Source organism: Euprymna scolopes, chromosome 9 (assembly GCF_053919585.1).
Source record: "Euprymna scolopes isolate OS-2025 chromosome 9, ASM5391958v1, whole genome shotgun sequence".
Classification (NCBI taxonomy): Eukaryota; Metazoa; Mollusca; class Cephalopoda; order Sepiida; family Sepiolidae; genus Euprymna; species Euprymna scolopes.
Genome location: NC_136490.1, coordinates 32845977 through 32863604, shown reverse-complemented (window position 1 = coordinate 32863604; position 17628 = coordinate 32845977). Strand labels below are relative to the sequence as shown.

The 17628-nt window shown below is 32.4% G+C and overlaps 1 protein-coding gene across 1 annotated transcript in view; it reads left to right on the top strand.

Annotated features, from left to right (window-relative positions):
* Positions 1-752: 752 nt before the first annotated feature.
* The window catches only part of LOC145284480 (uncharacterized), a 43744-nt gene continuing 26868 nt past the window's right edge, over positions 753-17628 (top strand). The window contains exon 1 of the mRNA XM_080133339.1: positions 753-1849. Coding sequence (XP_079989465.1) covers positions 1625-1849 — 225 coding nt within the window. The 5' untranslated portion in view covers positions 753-1624. The remainder of the gene's footprint in view (positions 1850-17628) is intronic.

The window sequence follows — 17628 nt, the reverse complement described above, 5'->3', positions numbered from 1 at the left end:
TGTCAAAAGCCTTAGATATATCGAGGGCTACCGCGCTACCCTCCCCTGTTTTGTCTAGTGAACGGTATATTCGTTCTTAGTTCTCGTCTTATATTATTTTTAATCAGTTCATATGCTTGTCTTGTTTGTACAGTGGTAACGTCACCAACTTTGAATGCTACAGTTTTGTTTTCGATTTCGATTTTAGCTGATGGCACCCACATACATTTTTTTTTATTTTTTAACTTTTGAAATCACGACTCTATAATAAAATACAAAATTTGGACAAATCAAAATATCATATTTAAGCGTATTTTACAACCGGGCAAAGCCGGGCGCCTTCTCCCTGTTATTAGTTTATACCCTCGAACTGCTAGACTTTGGAATTCCTCCCGATTTCCTGCTTCCCTGACTGTACTAACAGGCAGAAATTTAAATGTAATGTGAACAACTGCTCAACTCCCTACATAGTGTCGCTGTAGATATGATCTCAACTAGTAGCCCTTTAGGTTTAAGTTGCAACATGCTTTGTTTGGGGTGAATAAGAGAAGAGTAATATATATATATATATATATATATATATATATATATATATATATATATATATATATATATATATAAATTAAAAAAAACTTGTTCTCGTATTAACCTTTTATTTTTATTTTTTCAAGCTTCATTAAACTGTTCAATTCTAGGAAGCCATTCACCACTCCTCTTCCTTCGAGACGGGAGTGTAATTACGGTCACCTGAGACACCCCTACCGGGGATTGCCGACGAGTCCGGTTGTGTCAACTTTTGCAACCATTCAGCATGTTTTGAGATATTGTTAAATGACTTCATGGCTAATATTGCCAAAATGAGAGGCAGATAAATATATTATATATATATATAATAACTTTTTTTTTTTTCAAGTTTTATCAAAATAGAAATGTATTACTTTTTTTAGCCGAAACATCGACGTTAGTAGTCGTAGTTTTTAGCCGAAACATCCGACGTTAGTAGTCGTAGTTTTTAAAGTATCAATCATCATAAACAACAACAACAGCAGCAGAAGCAGGCAAATACTACTTTGATCAGGAGTAGCTAAGCTGTTTTGTTTGGCGATGTAAAGGGACTTTATTCAAGGCCGACCGACCCTCTTTAAAACGTATCACACATTCAATAGTCAACCACTCAGTCTGATAAAAATAGCACCCAACAAAACACTTTTTATTTTCATTTCTAGAAAACAAAAGCGTACCACGAACAACAACTTTAACTCTTAACGGAAAAATACGCGTTTTTCATTGGGCCAAGGAAAACAAACTACGCATGTTTTTTGGTCAGTTTTAATCATTTAAAACCAGTGCGTGAATAAGCCGTCTCTACGAGGAGGCGATACAAGTAAAAAGAAGAAAAAAAGAAGAGTATTACAAAAATCTTAATTTAACTTTTAAATTAAGATTGCAAAAAAAAACTTATTTCATAAAACTATTTTTCTTCTAATTCTTAATTATCGAAATTAACTTTACTTGTTCGTTTCTTATATTTTCTATTCCTTTTAAAAACAAGTAACCTGAACCTTTTTAACAAAAGGAATAATACAACAGGGCTACTATTGTGCGTGGCTTGTTTTCGGAAGTGTTTTAATAATAAGAAATAAATATGGATAAGAGGACGATCGAATCGATGATTAGAAACAATAAGGTGATGATATTTTCGAAATCTTATTGCCCGTTTTGCACAAAAGCGAAGAATGCATTTAAGGAGTACATTGTTGGCGACATCCCGACTTTTGGGAACAGCGATTACGAAGTCATGGAATTGGACGACCACCCCGATGCTGAGATGATCCTAGATTATTTGCATGCTCGCACTGGACACAGAACGGTAAGAGTGTGTGTGTGCATATATATATATATATAATATATATATATATATATATATATATATATATATATATATAAATATATAAAACAAGATAATTAATGGCGAGCTTTTTAGTTTCACCGGTATGACATATTTACGATTCTATTTTTCGATTAACCACCAATATTTTTTTTTTTTTTTTTTTTTTCCAAATTTTTATAGATTAGGCCAATTTTTCATTTTTGTTTTCCATTTATTTTCAAATTGTTTAGCTGAGGCTGATCAGTTTTTATGCTTATATAGATCGGTCCCCATAGCTGCTCATACTGCATCGATAAAGTTTCGACTATATCCAAAAGGCGACCATACAAAATGAAACCAGAGTTCTTAAAACGAAAAAAAAAACAGTTACTGATTGATTTATTGTTGCACGAAAGGGAAGTCTTAGGTATTTATGCACTACTTGAGTTACCATACCTAAATAATAACATTTAGAAAGTCATTCTTAACACGGGCAGGGGAGGATGTTTTGTAATTATTCTGTACGTTAACTTAATTTAGTAAAATAAATCGGTGCTACTGCACTTACTGATCCGCGCTATTTTTTACATCGTATTTCCAAGTTTAATTAAAGTTTTATGGTATGTTTGTTTTATTCAATTGTAAGGTTAAAGTACAGAATAGATACAAAACACCCTCCCCATGTTAAGAATGGCTTTTTAAATAATAACGTTATTTCAGCACGGATCAATAAGTGCACTAGTACCAAAATAAATATATAGTAAAACTTGAAGATAGCGCGTTAACCGTGCATAAGCTCCAAATATTATTGTATATTAACACTCTTTGCTAAATCACCCTCCTCTCAAATAAAATGAGATTAAACTTTTTTTAGGCGATAGCCGGTCATACTTAGAGTAGTTAACAACCCTAAAAAGTTAGAATGACCCAGAAATGGAGAATCATGTTACGCTGAATTAATCCTCGTTCTAAATTCGAATGTGTACATATATATATAAAAGACATAAATAAATCTCACTTTAGCGGTGGGTCTAAAAATTTACACACCTAAATTGTAAATGTTTACATTTTATATTTTGCTTTTTTATTTTTCATTTTGTCCCGGATATCTACATTATGACCCCACCTTAAATTAAAAAAATCAAATGTTTTTAACTGTTGGAAAATTAATCTTTCGTTGAATTTTGGATTAAATTTACAATTTGGTACTGAATTTCATTTCCGGTTTATGTTTCGCAGACGGTTACACGGTGACAAGGCAGAAAGTGTTCCATCTGATTATTTCTCAAGATGAAATTTTAGAGAAACTCTTAACATATTTTTTATACAACTCATAAACTATTATTGTAAAAATATTTGAAAAAAGAAATAAAATTGAATTTGTACGGTATATTTTTATTAAATTGTTCGGTGAAAGTACAGAATAGGGTAAAAAAGACTCCCTCTCCTATGTTAAGAATGGCTTTCTAAATAATAACTTTGACATTTTTACAATAGCCAACAAAATCAAAATGGATAATATTGATTTTAAGTCCATTTTGTATTTCCAACTTTAAAATAAATAGGTGCTTGTGCAGTGAGTGCACTTACTGATCCGTATTTCCAAGTTTAATTAAAGTTTTATGATGTTTTTTTTTATTCAATTGTAAGGTTAAAGTATAAAATTGTTACAAAACACCCTCCCATCCCCATGTTAAGAATGACTTTTTAAATAATAACGTTATTGCGTTATTATTTAAGCACGGATCAATAAGTGCTCTAGTACCATTGTGCGACGCATAACAGGTACGCACAATTTGTGCGTACCTGTTATGCATGCAATTAAGTTCTCATAAAAAAATTTGAAAGTGCACTGGGGGACCACCCGAAGAGGGTCAATGTGCACTTGCACTGGTTAGTGGTTGTTCACTGGTTCACTAGCAAAGGGTGTTTATTCCGAAACCCGTTCTTAACATGTGGAGGTTGGGGGGGGTATTCCGAAGGGTATTTTCTTATTTTCAACCTCCCCGCAATCAACTTCTTAAAAGTAAGTCTTCGGGTACCCCCCCCCCCCCAGTGTACTTTCACCAACAATTTTACTTGATTTGATCCAATGATCAAATTAAGTGAACTTTTTGGTGAAAAAAACTTTTTTTTTTTTTTTTTTTTTTTTACAGAGGAAAATCAAATTTGAATGAGATCGATCGTATTCCGACCATCTTGCCTATTTCGCGGACGAGGAGGGAGTGCTTTCAAAAAAAGAAAGGGATTAACAAAAGACAAAATGAAAAAGGGGTTTTAAAAGGGCAGAGAAAACTCTGTAAAATAAGTAATAAAAATAAATAAAAATATTTATCTAGGTATTTTTTCTGCTCATGTTTCAAAATAATCTCGTTAAATTTCGACAAACTTTAAGCAGTAATAGAGTTATCTCCCTTGGCACCCCTTCCTCGTCCGCGAAATAGTCAAGATGGCCGGAATACATACGATCGATCTCATTAAAATTTGATTTTCCTCTGTAACAAAAAAAAATCAACCTACATGATCAAATTAAGTGAAATTTTTTAATGAAAACTTAATTTCACAACAGGTACGTACAGTATATATTTTTTTTTTCAATATTTTCATTTTTTTAATGTCTTGATTAAACTAAACAAGTACCTACCCATTATTTATTTTACTTGAAGTTGTAAATAAAAATGGACATAAAATCAATATTATCCATTTTGGTTTTGTTGACTAATGTAAAAATACCGAAGTTATTTAGAAAGCCATTCTTATAGGCACCGCCAAAACTGGGGGGGCAGGTCAGTACTTTTTGACGGACCGTCTTTTTAAAAATCTACCAAAAATCAGGTAATTATCCGATCAATACGAAATTTTCAGCGATTATTAGGAGAAGAATGAACTTTATAACAGTGTACTTATTTTTCATAAACGATATTTATATATATATTTTTTTTTGCTTACAAAACCCCCCCTTGTTTTGAAGTGGGAACAAATATGCTTAAAATAATCATCTGAAACTGAACAAAACATATTGTGTTGTTGTAAGAGACAGAATTATAGATTAAAAAAAAAACAAACAAAAAACATTGTTTGCATACCTTATTTTGACGTCTGAATATCAGAACTTCGATTGTGTTTAATTATCCCGCTTTTGAGTTTTGAAGTGTGAAATTCGGTGAATATGTTAAGTAAAATAATTAATTTAAGTTAAGCAAAAAAAAAAAAAAAATTTTTTATATTTATACAAAAAAAGCCATTTTAAAATTTTTGATAAATAAATTAACAATTGTTTTTTAGCGAGCCGAATAATGCATGACCATTATTAAACAGAGCATGCTTTGAATAATCGATACAAAAAAAAAAAAATTCGATAAATATTGTGCCCTTTGTGTTAAAAATAGCATCATTTTTTTCGATCTCGTTTGAAAACGTTTGCCGCCTTTCGACTACGGTGGACCAAACGCGCTGAAATAATTTTTTTTTATTCTGCTTTAAATTGCCCCCTCCCCCCATTTTGGGGAGCCTGGCCCCCACACACATACACATTAAAAACCAAACTCATACAAATGGTCACCCATCTGGTACTGGCCAGCCTCAGCTTAATAATACATTGAAATTTTCGTCACTGAAAAATAAGTTTTTTTGGCCTGTTTGGTCTTCCATAGTTTTCGTCTCAATCAAAAGAAAACGTAAACAGAGTCGATCTGAACTCAACGGCGACGCGAAATGTCTGGTTACCTATATGAATAAGTGGAATTATTTGAAATTCAGGTACTTATATTATAATATTTTTGCATATTCTCTTAGAAAATCATCCTAAATCTTAGTTAGACAATAAATGAATAAATAAATTATTTCAAAACCCCTTTTTTAAAAATATTTAAGTACGTTATTTGTGCAAGACAAAAAATATCAATTGTTAACTTTTTGGGAAAATTTAACATTTAAAATTGAATTAAAAATAGTAGAAAAAGTTTTACATTATTCTGTTTTCTATATGATAAAATTCAGAGTTTTATCTTTCTGGAAAAAAAAAAAGTTACTCAGAAATAATAGATTGTAATAAATGTAATTTAGTTTTAAAAAACAACAACAACTTGATTTTGCGGCCATTTTTGGCGGTGCCTACATTCTTAACATGGGAGAGGAGGAGTATTTGTTGAAAACTATTGTACTTTCACCTAACAATCAATCAGGCCACAAATACCTAAATAAATTCTTTTGTATTATTATTATTATTGTTTTTCTTTTAAGATATATAATCAATCCAAATTTTGGTTTAAATAGTTTTATTTAAAAATATTTGTGAATATATAAACGCACTCTCCATAAAAAAAAAAATCAATCTTGCGTGAATAAATTATATAACTCGTTTCACTCGCTTTGAGTTAGGAATTTTTGACACCCCTAACACGAAACTGCGAATAAAATATAAAAACTCGTAATTTCACTTTTAAAAGTGGGTTTATTTTCTTTATGGATTATACTTCTAAAATAAACTATTAAAGTTGTATAAAAAGTAATAGAAATTTTTTTTTTTTTTTTTTTTTTTTTTTAAAACAGTAATGAAATTAATTGAATTTTACGAGTTCAGTATTTTTCAATTTTTAAACTTTAAAAATCTATCAAAATTTTTCTATTGATTCTATTTTTACGATATTTTCAGTGTTAAGGTGAAATTTTATGCTCTTTCCAATAAACCGAATATAATATTTTAGACAAACGTTTTTTTTTTTTTAAATTCACGCCCCCCCTATTTTGAAATGTTTATTAAAAAGTAAATAATTAATTTATATGCCAAAGTTTTATATATCACAAATTGAAGATAAAAGATCAATAAATAAAATTTAAAACAACAAAAAAAAAGAACAGTTTTTTGGAAATTTACCTGTAAAGTCCGAAATTTAAAACCTTTTTTTTTTTTTTTTAAAAACGTTGATTGTATTTTTTTTTTTAATGAAACCTTGGTCCTTGCTCCTGAAAAAAAAAATTAGGGTTTGAATTACATTTTTCGAGTAGTTATAATCTTGGAAAGACAGGAGGTCGAATTATTCAATATTTTTCACGAAGTTTGTGGTGTTCCCCGGAGTCTAGGTGACAAGTCTCCTCAGATTTCCAGTATTCCATCACCTCTTTCAACAACCTTTGCAAATACATTCGTTTGCTGTTGATTTCTCGCTGGCAATGACAATTGGTCTTCATTGGAATTTGGATGGCAATAAGCCTCTCCAGCGCCCCAGTTCCCATTCGCATCTGTCCAGTGGAAGTCTGGTAAATGCTTTCTCTCCTTGGTCTTTCCATGACTCTTCGACTATTTAGCCAATTGTGAGCCAATTATGGGGAGGGGACAGGAGGAGAAGATGGGGAGAGGAGGTAGTAATCAGTTTTTAACTTTGTAGCTTCAGGTTTCTTTTGATTTTTGTTTTGCTTTTGTTGCATTTCTTATATGCCCGGTTGGCGATTGTCTTTCTTGTAGATTAAGTTCCATATTTGCATTTGAGGATTTTCTTTAAGATTTCAGCTGGTTTTCAGCATTACTGTGTGCTGCATAGTCTGAGCCTTCCCTTTGGTTCCGATTTCTCCTAGTCTTGTTTCCAAATTCTTTGGGACTGTTTCTAATGCTCCTACAATTATTGGTATTATGTTGATTTTCTTCAGGTTCCATATTTCTTTAAGTTCTCTGGCAAGTTCTGCATATTTGTTTTGTTTTTCTGCCTCTTTGCTCTTCACCCTGTGGTCTGATGTGACGGCAAAATCTACAATTTGACAGGTTCTGTTTTTATTAATTATTATGACATCTAGTCTTCTGGCTTGAATGGGTTTATCTGTATCTTCATATCTCAAAGGATTTTGTGGTTTTCATTTTCCAGTACAATCACCGGCTTGTGTTTTAACCATTTATCTGCATGTTCGAGATGTAATCGTCTGCAGAGCTCCCATTGCACTGCCTTCCCTATGCGGTCGTGTCTGTCTTTATATTCTCTTTAGGGATAATTTGCTGCATTCGCTTATGTGTTTTATCGTTTGGTCTTTTTGTCTACAAAGTCTACATTCACTGTTTTCTATCATTTATTTATTTATTTATTTGTAAGATAAAAATATAAATCTAAAGATTAATTAAAGTTGTGTAAATATGTAAAAAAAACAAAAAAACTCTTGGTCACGAAAATTCACTTGAACGTTGATGGTTAAACTGGTGTTGACTGAAATCTGTCCTTTTCTTAGTAAAGTTGGCTGGGATCCTTTTTCATACTTCACCCTTATAAAAAGACCCTTTCTCCCATATTAAGAATGGCTTTCTAAATAAAAATTTGGACATTTTAGCCAACAAAACCAAAATAAGGGTGAAAAATAAATAATTATACAACAAATTAATTTACATTACTGATCTTCCAAATCACATGCTTACATCATTCATAGATATTTATGCTGATGACAATACTATCTATGGTAGCACATCTAAGACCGTAAACAACCAAGTTCTCTCCGATTCTCTCTCCTCTGATCTTGAGCACGTGGTACAATGGGAAAAGGAGTGGTTGGTTACTTTTAATGCATCTTTACATCATCAATTGAAATGAATAACTCTCGTCTTGGGGAGGCCTCATATTTTGACAGGCTTCTGGATTTAACCTTTACTTCTGATCTGAAATGGAACACGTACATTAAATCTGTTGCTAAGGTCGCTGGAAAAATGGTGGGATCCTTCTATCGATCCAGTAGATATCTCACTGCTGATTTTCTATCTATATAAGAGCCAAGTACGTCCAAGGATGGAGTACTGATGCCACATTTGGGCAGGAGCTGCTAGAAAGGACTTTTCCTGCCTTGATAGAGTTCAAAATAGACTTCGTAGCCTTGTAGGAGATGTCCTTTTCTCTTCTCTGCAACCTCTATCTCGCAGAAGAGATGTTGCGAGTTTGTCTCTACTTTATCTTTATTTTCATGGCAAGTGCTCGAGTGAGCTTCAATCTATGGTCCCCCTCGCCAAACTTTCACAAGAAACATTCGTCTAGCTGAAAACACTATCAATAATTCCTCCCACTCTTTATCTATGCCTAAAACTAAATGTAGATTCCATGAAAAAAGCTTCTTTCTTGGAACTGCACGCCTGTGGAACTGTCTACTGTTTTCCTGCTTTCCAGCTGACTACAATCTGATTATCTTCAAGTCCAACGTAAACAAGTTCTTGATGAGCCGTTCTACTTAAGTTGATAAATTTACCGAATTTCCATTACTAACAATTACTATATTGTCCAATTGACTATTGTACACTCTTAACCCTTATCCTCGAGTGATCTTTGGGCCTTGACAAGTGGTGATGCCTATGTAAGAAAAAAAATAAAATAAATGTTACCAAAGGCAAGATAAGTTAGTTCTACTTGCCTGGATAAGTTTTGTTTTAAAGTGTTTTTTTCGATTCAAAACAAACTGTCTTCACTTTGTTCATTTAAAATGGATAATAACAATGGCTGTAATAAGCCCTGCACGGCAACCCTTGATAATTGGTTAAAAATCGAAAATTAAACAAAATGCTACAAAAAATACAATTTAATCTACAAAGATAATCTGCAAAAAGGTGCTTATGCAGTGAAGGTACCGTGCTATTTTTTATGGTATTTTTCAGGTAAATTCGTTTTACAGTATCTTTTGTTATTAATTGTTAGGTGAAAGCGTAGATTAGTTACAAAACACACTCTCCCGCACATGTTAAGAACGGGTTTCTAAATAATGTTATTATTTCAGCACGGTACCTTCTCTACACAAGTACCCGCAAAAAATTGGCAAACAAATAAATATTTACAGAAAAAAATCCACAAAAGTCCGACAACAAATTAACAGTAGATTATTTTGCTCTGTCACTGTTTACAGAGACAGGCATAACTAATCGATAAAATTTTGCAACCATTTTTGGAGCTAACCTATTCAATATTAAAATGCAATCTTGTAGAATGAAAACAAGTATAAAAAAAAATCATTACAAAACGAAATCCACCGGAATGCATTTCGGTTTCTTGACAAACAAGTGTGCCATTTTAATCTTGTTAGCTTCCAAAACGTCATGTAGCGACAAGAAAAAATACTAGGAGTGGTCACGTAATTTTATTATTTAGATTTCCAATGCTTCAATGTGCAAATATTTTATTTTCTAGTTCGCACACAATTATTCACTTGAGTTTTGTCCTTTCCCATAATCACAATCTACGAATATACTCCCTCCCCATTGATAATAATTAATAATCAAACTGTTTGTCTCCATTTTTAACTGTAGCTCTTAGCAAGTCTATAATTAATCAATTATGTGGTTTGAGAGATGAATAAAAATTTAGTCCTACCCATTTCGTATTGCTGTTTTATTTTTCAGTCATTGCAATAAATGATTTGTTTGTTATTTATTTATTAAAAATAATTTTCCAGTATGTTCACTTTTAGCTTGTTTTATATTAGTGCTATATATTCATATTATACTAGTAGAATACTTGATACAGGATGGGTGTGGTATTATTTTTTAATTTTAATATATTTTTCCTTTCTTTGGTGAGGGCGGGTGTATTGTATGGGTTTTGGTACCCCCCTCCCACATTGGCAAAGTTTAAAATAATAATAATAAGGAATGTCAAATTATTGATATGGTTTGCCCAAACGACATCAACTTAGCAATCAAAATGAATGAGAAACTGTGGAACTATTTAGAAACTGAGAGTGGAGATTGCTAGATTGTGGAATAAGAAAACTTCCATGGTGCCAATCATCATAGTTGCATTTTGCTCAATTCTAGTTGATCTTGAGAAACAGTTGAACTCCTTGGGAATCAACTACAACATAACTGTACTCCAGAAGTCAGTTCTGCTTGGCACAGCAAAAATCTTATGTCTGGTGCTTCCCATCTAATTGACTCTTTGACTATGCTCAGTAGCTTTAGTGTAAAAGCCACTCTTAAGTGAAAAAAAAACAAAAAGAACAAACTGTAAAACATAACACTGAAGTTAATGAACATAATAATAATGCGTCCAGGTTATTCACCCTGTTGCCAAGAGTACATATTCTATAATTGATAATAAGTTCAACAGTTTAAAATTTTATCAAGCATATACATATTATCTTCGTCTAAATAAGAGGTTGTCAACCAGGCATAAATTTACACCTAAGGGGTAAAAAATTATATAGTCCGAGGGGGGGGGTAAATAATTGAAGTACCTGACAATTTAAAAATAACTATTTCTTTCCAGATTATGTCATCAAATGTTTTCTCAATTATTAAATCATTTCTCTCTGATAGGCTCATAAGAGTAGTGGTTGATGGGCAGAAATCAGAGGCCCACAGTATTAATGCTGGAGTCCCTCAGAGGTCCATCCTGGGCCCAACTCTCTTCCTGATCTACATCAATGATCTCCCAAAACACATACTTAAATCATTCGTTGACATCTATGCTGATGACATGACCATCTATGGCAACACATCAAAGGCTGTAAATGACAAAGTTCTTTCTGATTCTCTCTCCTCTGATCTTGAGTGCATGGTACAGTGGGGGAAGAGGTGACTGGTTACTTTTAATGCATCTAAAACCAAGCTCCTATCTTTACATCAACGCTCTGATCCCCATCTGGTATCAATTGAAATGAATGGCTCTCGTCTTGCGGAGGCCTCATATTTTGACAAGCTTCTGGATTTGACCTTTACTCCTGATCTGAAATGGAACACCTACATCAAGTCTATTGCCAAGGTTTCTGGGAAAATGGTGGGATCCTTCTACCGCTCCAGAAGATATCTCACTACTGATGCAATTCTCTATCTATATAAAAGCCAAGTATGTCCAAGGATGAAGTACTGTTGCCACATCTGGGCAGGAGCTACTGAAAACAGCCTATCCTGCTTTGACAGAGTACAAAATAGACTTTGTGGCTTAGTGGGGGATGCCCTTTTCTCTTCCCTGAAACCTCTCTCCCACAGGAGAGACGTTGTGAGCCTGTCTTTGTTTTATCGTTATTTCCATGGCAAGTGCTTGTCTGAGCTGCAATCTCTGGTCGCCCTCACCAATCTTTCATGATAAACACCCGTCTAGCTGAAACCACTGTCAATAATTTTTCCCACTCTTTATCTGTGCCTAAATCAAAACATAGATTCCATAAACAAAGCTTCTTTCTTAGAACTGCACGCCTGTGGAACTCTCTTCCGTTTGCCTGTTTCCCACCTGACTATAACTTGGATGTGTTCAAGTCCAACATAAACAAATTCCTGATGAACCGCCCCCTTAAGTAAGACACTTTATTAAATCTCCAATACTAACAATTACTACAATACTATCCCATTGATTACTGTACACGCAATAACCCTTATCCCCAAGTGGCTTCTGGGCCTTGATAAGTGGTGACCACCATGTAAAAAAAAAAATAAGAAACAATACAAATTAACTTCATAATTTTCTATTTAGATAAAGTTTGATTTTCTTTATTTTTGTGGTCCGTATGTATAATGCTATTTTTATACAAAACCTAAAGTCGTAAACTATAAAGTTTTATTTTGACCTTCTTGTTTTTTTATTTATTTATTTATTTATTTATTTTTTGTTCATTCGTTCGTTTTGTCACTTTATGATGGCTAATGAATTGTTTGTATGGGAGTAGGGGATAAATGGAGAGAAAATGAAGTTGAGGGGTCATCTGTCTTTATTATGTTAACACCAAAACAAGTTGTGCTTATTTTATTCAATGATACTGTATAAGATTTTGTAATATTTATTTTATAAATAAATATTCTGTGTGTGTATATATATATAATATATATGTATATGTTTATTATTACAACTTCAAGTATATTAACTTAATTCATTACAAATTGTCTGAATAAACAGGATAAAAATTATCCGTCCATATCGTTTATTTTAACTTGAATCATCTGACGATATGAACGGATAATTTTTATCCTGTCTATTGAAATAATTTGTAATGAATACACTTGAGGTTGTAATATTAAAAAACATATTTGGCTCTACTAACGTATTTAGCACTCTTTATCCTTGTTTTTTACCACGTATACCTCATATATATATATATATATATATATATATATAATGTCTCAGAATCCTGAGGCGAATAGGAACACAGATTAATGAATCGTGACTTACAAAATATTTTTAGGAGGTAATATTATATAAAATAATCCGAGCCCAAAAGAGAATAGCTTAATATACTTGATAGAGCAAATGGAATTTATAGTTTAAATTTAATTCAGAAAAACATCATTTTTTGGAACAGAAATTTATTGTTTGAATAAAGAATATAGTTCAGATTTTTTCCTTAACCCATGGATTTTCGATGTAGGCTCATCTCCTCAAAGGAAAAGTCATTAGCAGATATTAGATCTGATTCGAAATAATTTTGCTATTTAGCACATACAAAGAAAATATCTTTAAAAATACAATTAATTTTTAAATATATTTTCTTTGTGGAATCGACATAATTATAATTACAGACTTGAGGTTTGGATAAAGCAACACATTCCTGTTCTTCCTGTTGATTCACTTCATGTGACTACACAGAAATAGCAGTCATCCAAATTGTTTTTATGGTTCATACCAGACCATTTAAAAAGTATGTTGGCCAGTGTTATTGTCACAGTCCAAATCGTAAGTGAACATTACTTTGTCTTCTCAGCAGGGCAACCAACTTTATGTTGATCATTATTTTTTATAAGCTTAAGTTAACGAAAGGGATTTCAGAATCCAAGCATTCAGTGCTGCCAAGACTAAACCTGTTTCCTTCAATACTTACAAGAAACCTTCTCTACCACCAATAGCGATGGCCAATGACTCTTTATCTGAAAGTACATCTTTCAAACTCCTCAGCCTATCGTTTACAGGAAACATGAGTTGGAACAATTACATTGAAACATTGCCAGGACCACTGGTAGGCTCTCTCTACCGTGCTAGAAAACTACTAACACCTGAAAGTATCCTGTATCTCTATAAGGCCACCATTCGCCCATGTATGGAGTATTGTTTTCATATTTGGGCTGGTGCATCTGCTACTAGTCTCTCACTCCTAGACAAGGTTCAAAAGAGAGTCGCCAATCTGATAGATCCTGAACTATCCTCTAAGCTTCAGCCTCTGTCCCATCGATGAAATATTGAATCCCTCTGTCTATTCTACAAGTATTTTAATGGTGAATGCTCTGACGAACTATAAACCCTTGTGCTCCCACGACGTAAACACCCTCGACAAACCCGACAGGCAGCTAAATCCCACCCCCACACAGAGATTCCTAGATGTAAAAGATTTTTCTACTGCAGTAGTTTCTTCCCCAGAACCGCTAGACTTTGGAATTCCATTCCAGGTCCTTGCTTCTCCAACTGTACTGACATGCAGAAGTTCAAGTGTAACGTGAACAGATATCTTGCTGCCCAACTCCCTATATAGTACCCCAGTAGCTGTTTCCCCTGATAGTAGCCTCCTACACCAAAGTGGCAATGTGCCTTGTTTGGGGTGAAAATGTAATTTTAAAAAAAAAAAAAAAAGGTAATTTGCATGTCCAAACCATCTGAGCCACCATTTTCTCATCTTGCCCTCAATTGGTGCAATCTTATAGCACCTTCAAACGTCCTCATTGCAGGCATGGTCGAACAATGTAATCTGAGGCTGTTGAAAACCATGCAAAAGACATTTTAATTAGTTGCTATTGTCTTGATTTCTTGTTGTTAGCATTTCTTTGCTAAGTGCGATCTATTGTTGTTCCAAAATTATTCAAAATATATTAGTCATTATTAGAATGTTGTAAAACTTGGTTGGCCGTGGTATAAAATAGCAACATTAATTGATCGTCTATGTTTGTCGAATGCTGAGCATCACATGACCCACAAAAAATAGTTTATCTCTTTCTTATTTTTAATTAGAAAAAAATTAATGTTAGAAAGTTTTGGTTAGGTTTATAGACCACTATCTTGTAACTCTGGAAAAATTAGGAAAACAACTGAGCGTTCACAGCACTTAGCCACTAATTTTCAATTTGTAAAAATAAAAAAAAAAAAAAATGTGTTATATATGTATGCGTTAATGCAAGCTGTCGTTCACAGCTAGAAAGAAGGTAGTAGCAGTAAGGTAGAAAGAAAATTGAGAAAGCAACCGATGTAATTTTGTGTTACTAGTAGATGTACCCTCGCATTGCCTGATATTAAACATAACGTTAAATTCATTTAAAAAAAAAATGAAGTAAAAAAAAAAAAATGGAAAGAAACTGGGACATATACATGCGAGTATTATGTTTTTTCTAAACAGTTCATTTTTTGTAAGTAAAAAAAAAATACTCGAGCTGAGATCGAAACGAAAACCTAAAGACAATGAGTCAAGTACGATAACCATCAGGCCAACTTGCTACGTCTTTAAAAAGTGTTTTCAAACCTACTTATTCTTAACATAAGGAAACAGTTGTGTGAATGATTCTTGCATGTACAGTCATGAAACAGTTGACAAACAGATAAGAATCCGATGACCACCCAAGTACCAATTTTTCAATTTTGACCTCTTAGCAACCCTTTTTTTCTGGATGAAAACCGATTAAAAAAAATTTTTTCCACATGTCTGATTGCTCTGTATACCAAATTTTAAGTCTGTAAATCAAAAATTCGTTCAGTATATAGTAAAGTATATACAGGGCTCTATAGATGAATTTATCTTTAGTTGACCTTTGACAACTAAATATTTTCGTTTACTCGCCAAATAGAAAAGTTACTAGTCAAACCCACATGATTTTTAGAATATGACATCTTCATTCTGTGACGAGTATGTACATCATAAAGATTTTTCTGTGTTTTGTTAATACATGTAATTCTAAATACAACAAATTTCATGTTGATACTTGAAGGTATAAACATTTTAATTTCTTCAGATATTTTTCAACAGCCTTCGTTAAAAAAACAAGAAGAATATATTGTTCTATTAAACTTTTATTGTTTAAATAATTTAACTTAGTTCATTTTATTAAAAAAAAAAAAAGTTGGAAAGATGTTCACTCAGAAGTGAGCTTTGGAAGATTGTCAGTGAAAGAAATACAATCGCCAAAAGATAAGCGTTTTATTATTTCTAGTTGCCACCTTGAAAAATTACTCACAAATGCAGAGTCCTGATATATGTATGCCCTTTTCTCCCCTCTGCTACCTCTTCCTCACAGAAGAGACTATGCAAGCCTATCTCTGCTCTATTGTTATTTTCATGGCAGGTGCTCAATTGGATAAATATTTTTTAATCAGAAGTTGAAAACAAAATAAATGACAAAAAAAAATCATTTATTTATTTATTTACACTAACTTTTGATAAATATAGCCTTTTTCAAAGCAAAACTTTTTCTTTGTTTATCTATGCCGGGCACTCCTGCTAGCTTAGATAAATACTTTTGCAGTTTTAACAAAAGAGCTACAATAATATAAGGGTGTCTCCATTTACATTGAACATTAACAGAATGCCAACATCAATATATTACATACGAAAGAACCCACTGTGGAATTTCCACAGACCCTGCTAGTATAGATTAAATGTTTTCATTTAGAAACTTTTTCAGAATTTTGAATTTTGACCAGGTTTCTTTCTTTTTTATGCTTATTGATTGAAGTATCTGTTAGGTTAAATTTAGATTTTTACATAATATAATTGACATTGATGAAGTAAAAAATAGAAAATGTAAAAACTTTAAATTATTTAAATGAAAAGTTTTTTTTAAATACTTTTGGGGAAAAATGTGCTTTTTTTTTTTTTTTTTTTTTTTTAAATTATTTCTAGCGATATGCCTTCTTAACTCGGGTAGTTTGCCAATTACGTATTGACTACTAAAAATGAGTCACGGCTTAAGAATGTAACTGCATTTATATGGCAACAAACTTACATGCTTAGAGAAATATACTGGTGCAGCTCATGCGAATCGGATAAATATTTTTTATTAGAAGTTGAAAACAAAATGAATGACAGTTTTAAAATGAATAAAATCATTTATTTATTTATTTATTGAGATTAGACTTTTGATAGTGTGGCAATATGTCATGTTTGGAGATGAACAAAAAAGGAAAAAGTTTTGCTTTAAAAAAGGCTATATTTATCAAAAGTCTAATCTCAATAAATAAATAAATAAATGATTTTATTCATTTTAAAACTGTCATTCATTTTGTTTTCAACTTAAGGACTACTATTTGGGATTATGTCTAATAGGGAACTGGGAGTTGAGCAGCAAGATGTATGTTCACATTACATTTAAACTTCTGCAGGTTAGTACAGTCAAGGAAACAGGAAAAGGGGAGGGGATTTCAAAGTCTAGAAGCTTGAGGGAAGAAACAATTAGAGTAGTAGTTTCTAGCAGAGTAGAGGGAACCCACATTCTTTGCAGCAGCCTTGGCAATGTCTTTAATGTATTTGTTTCAATTCATGTTGCCTGTGAATGTTAAGTTAAAGAGTTTGGATGACGAGCTCTCAAAGAGGGTGTTATTTGTCATGGTAATCAGTGGTTGAGAAGGGTTTTTTTTCTTCTTTATTTTATTGGTACTAACCCCAATCAAAGGCACGAACCCACCGTAGAGATGGAAATTTTTTTTTTATCAAGGTGTTAAAGATGACAGTTTAAAGTGAAGTCAAATTAGTACGATGTGTTGATTGAGGCGTATTTAATAAAGAAATTATTTATGGCATATGAAGCATTATGTGTATCAATATTTTGTATTAGAAACTGAAAACCAAAACAACAATGCAATTTTAGAATAAAAAATATAAGATCAGCAGATTTATTGCAACACAGAGACGAATACTATCGAATT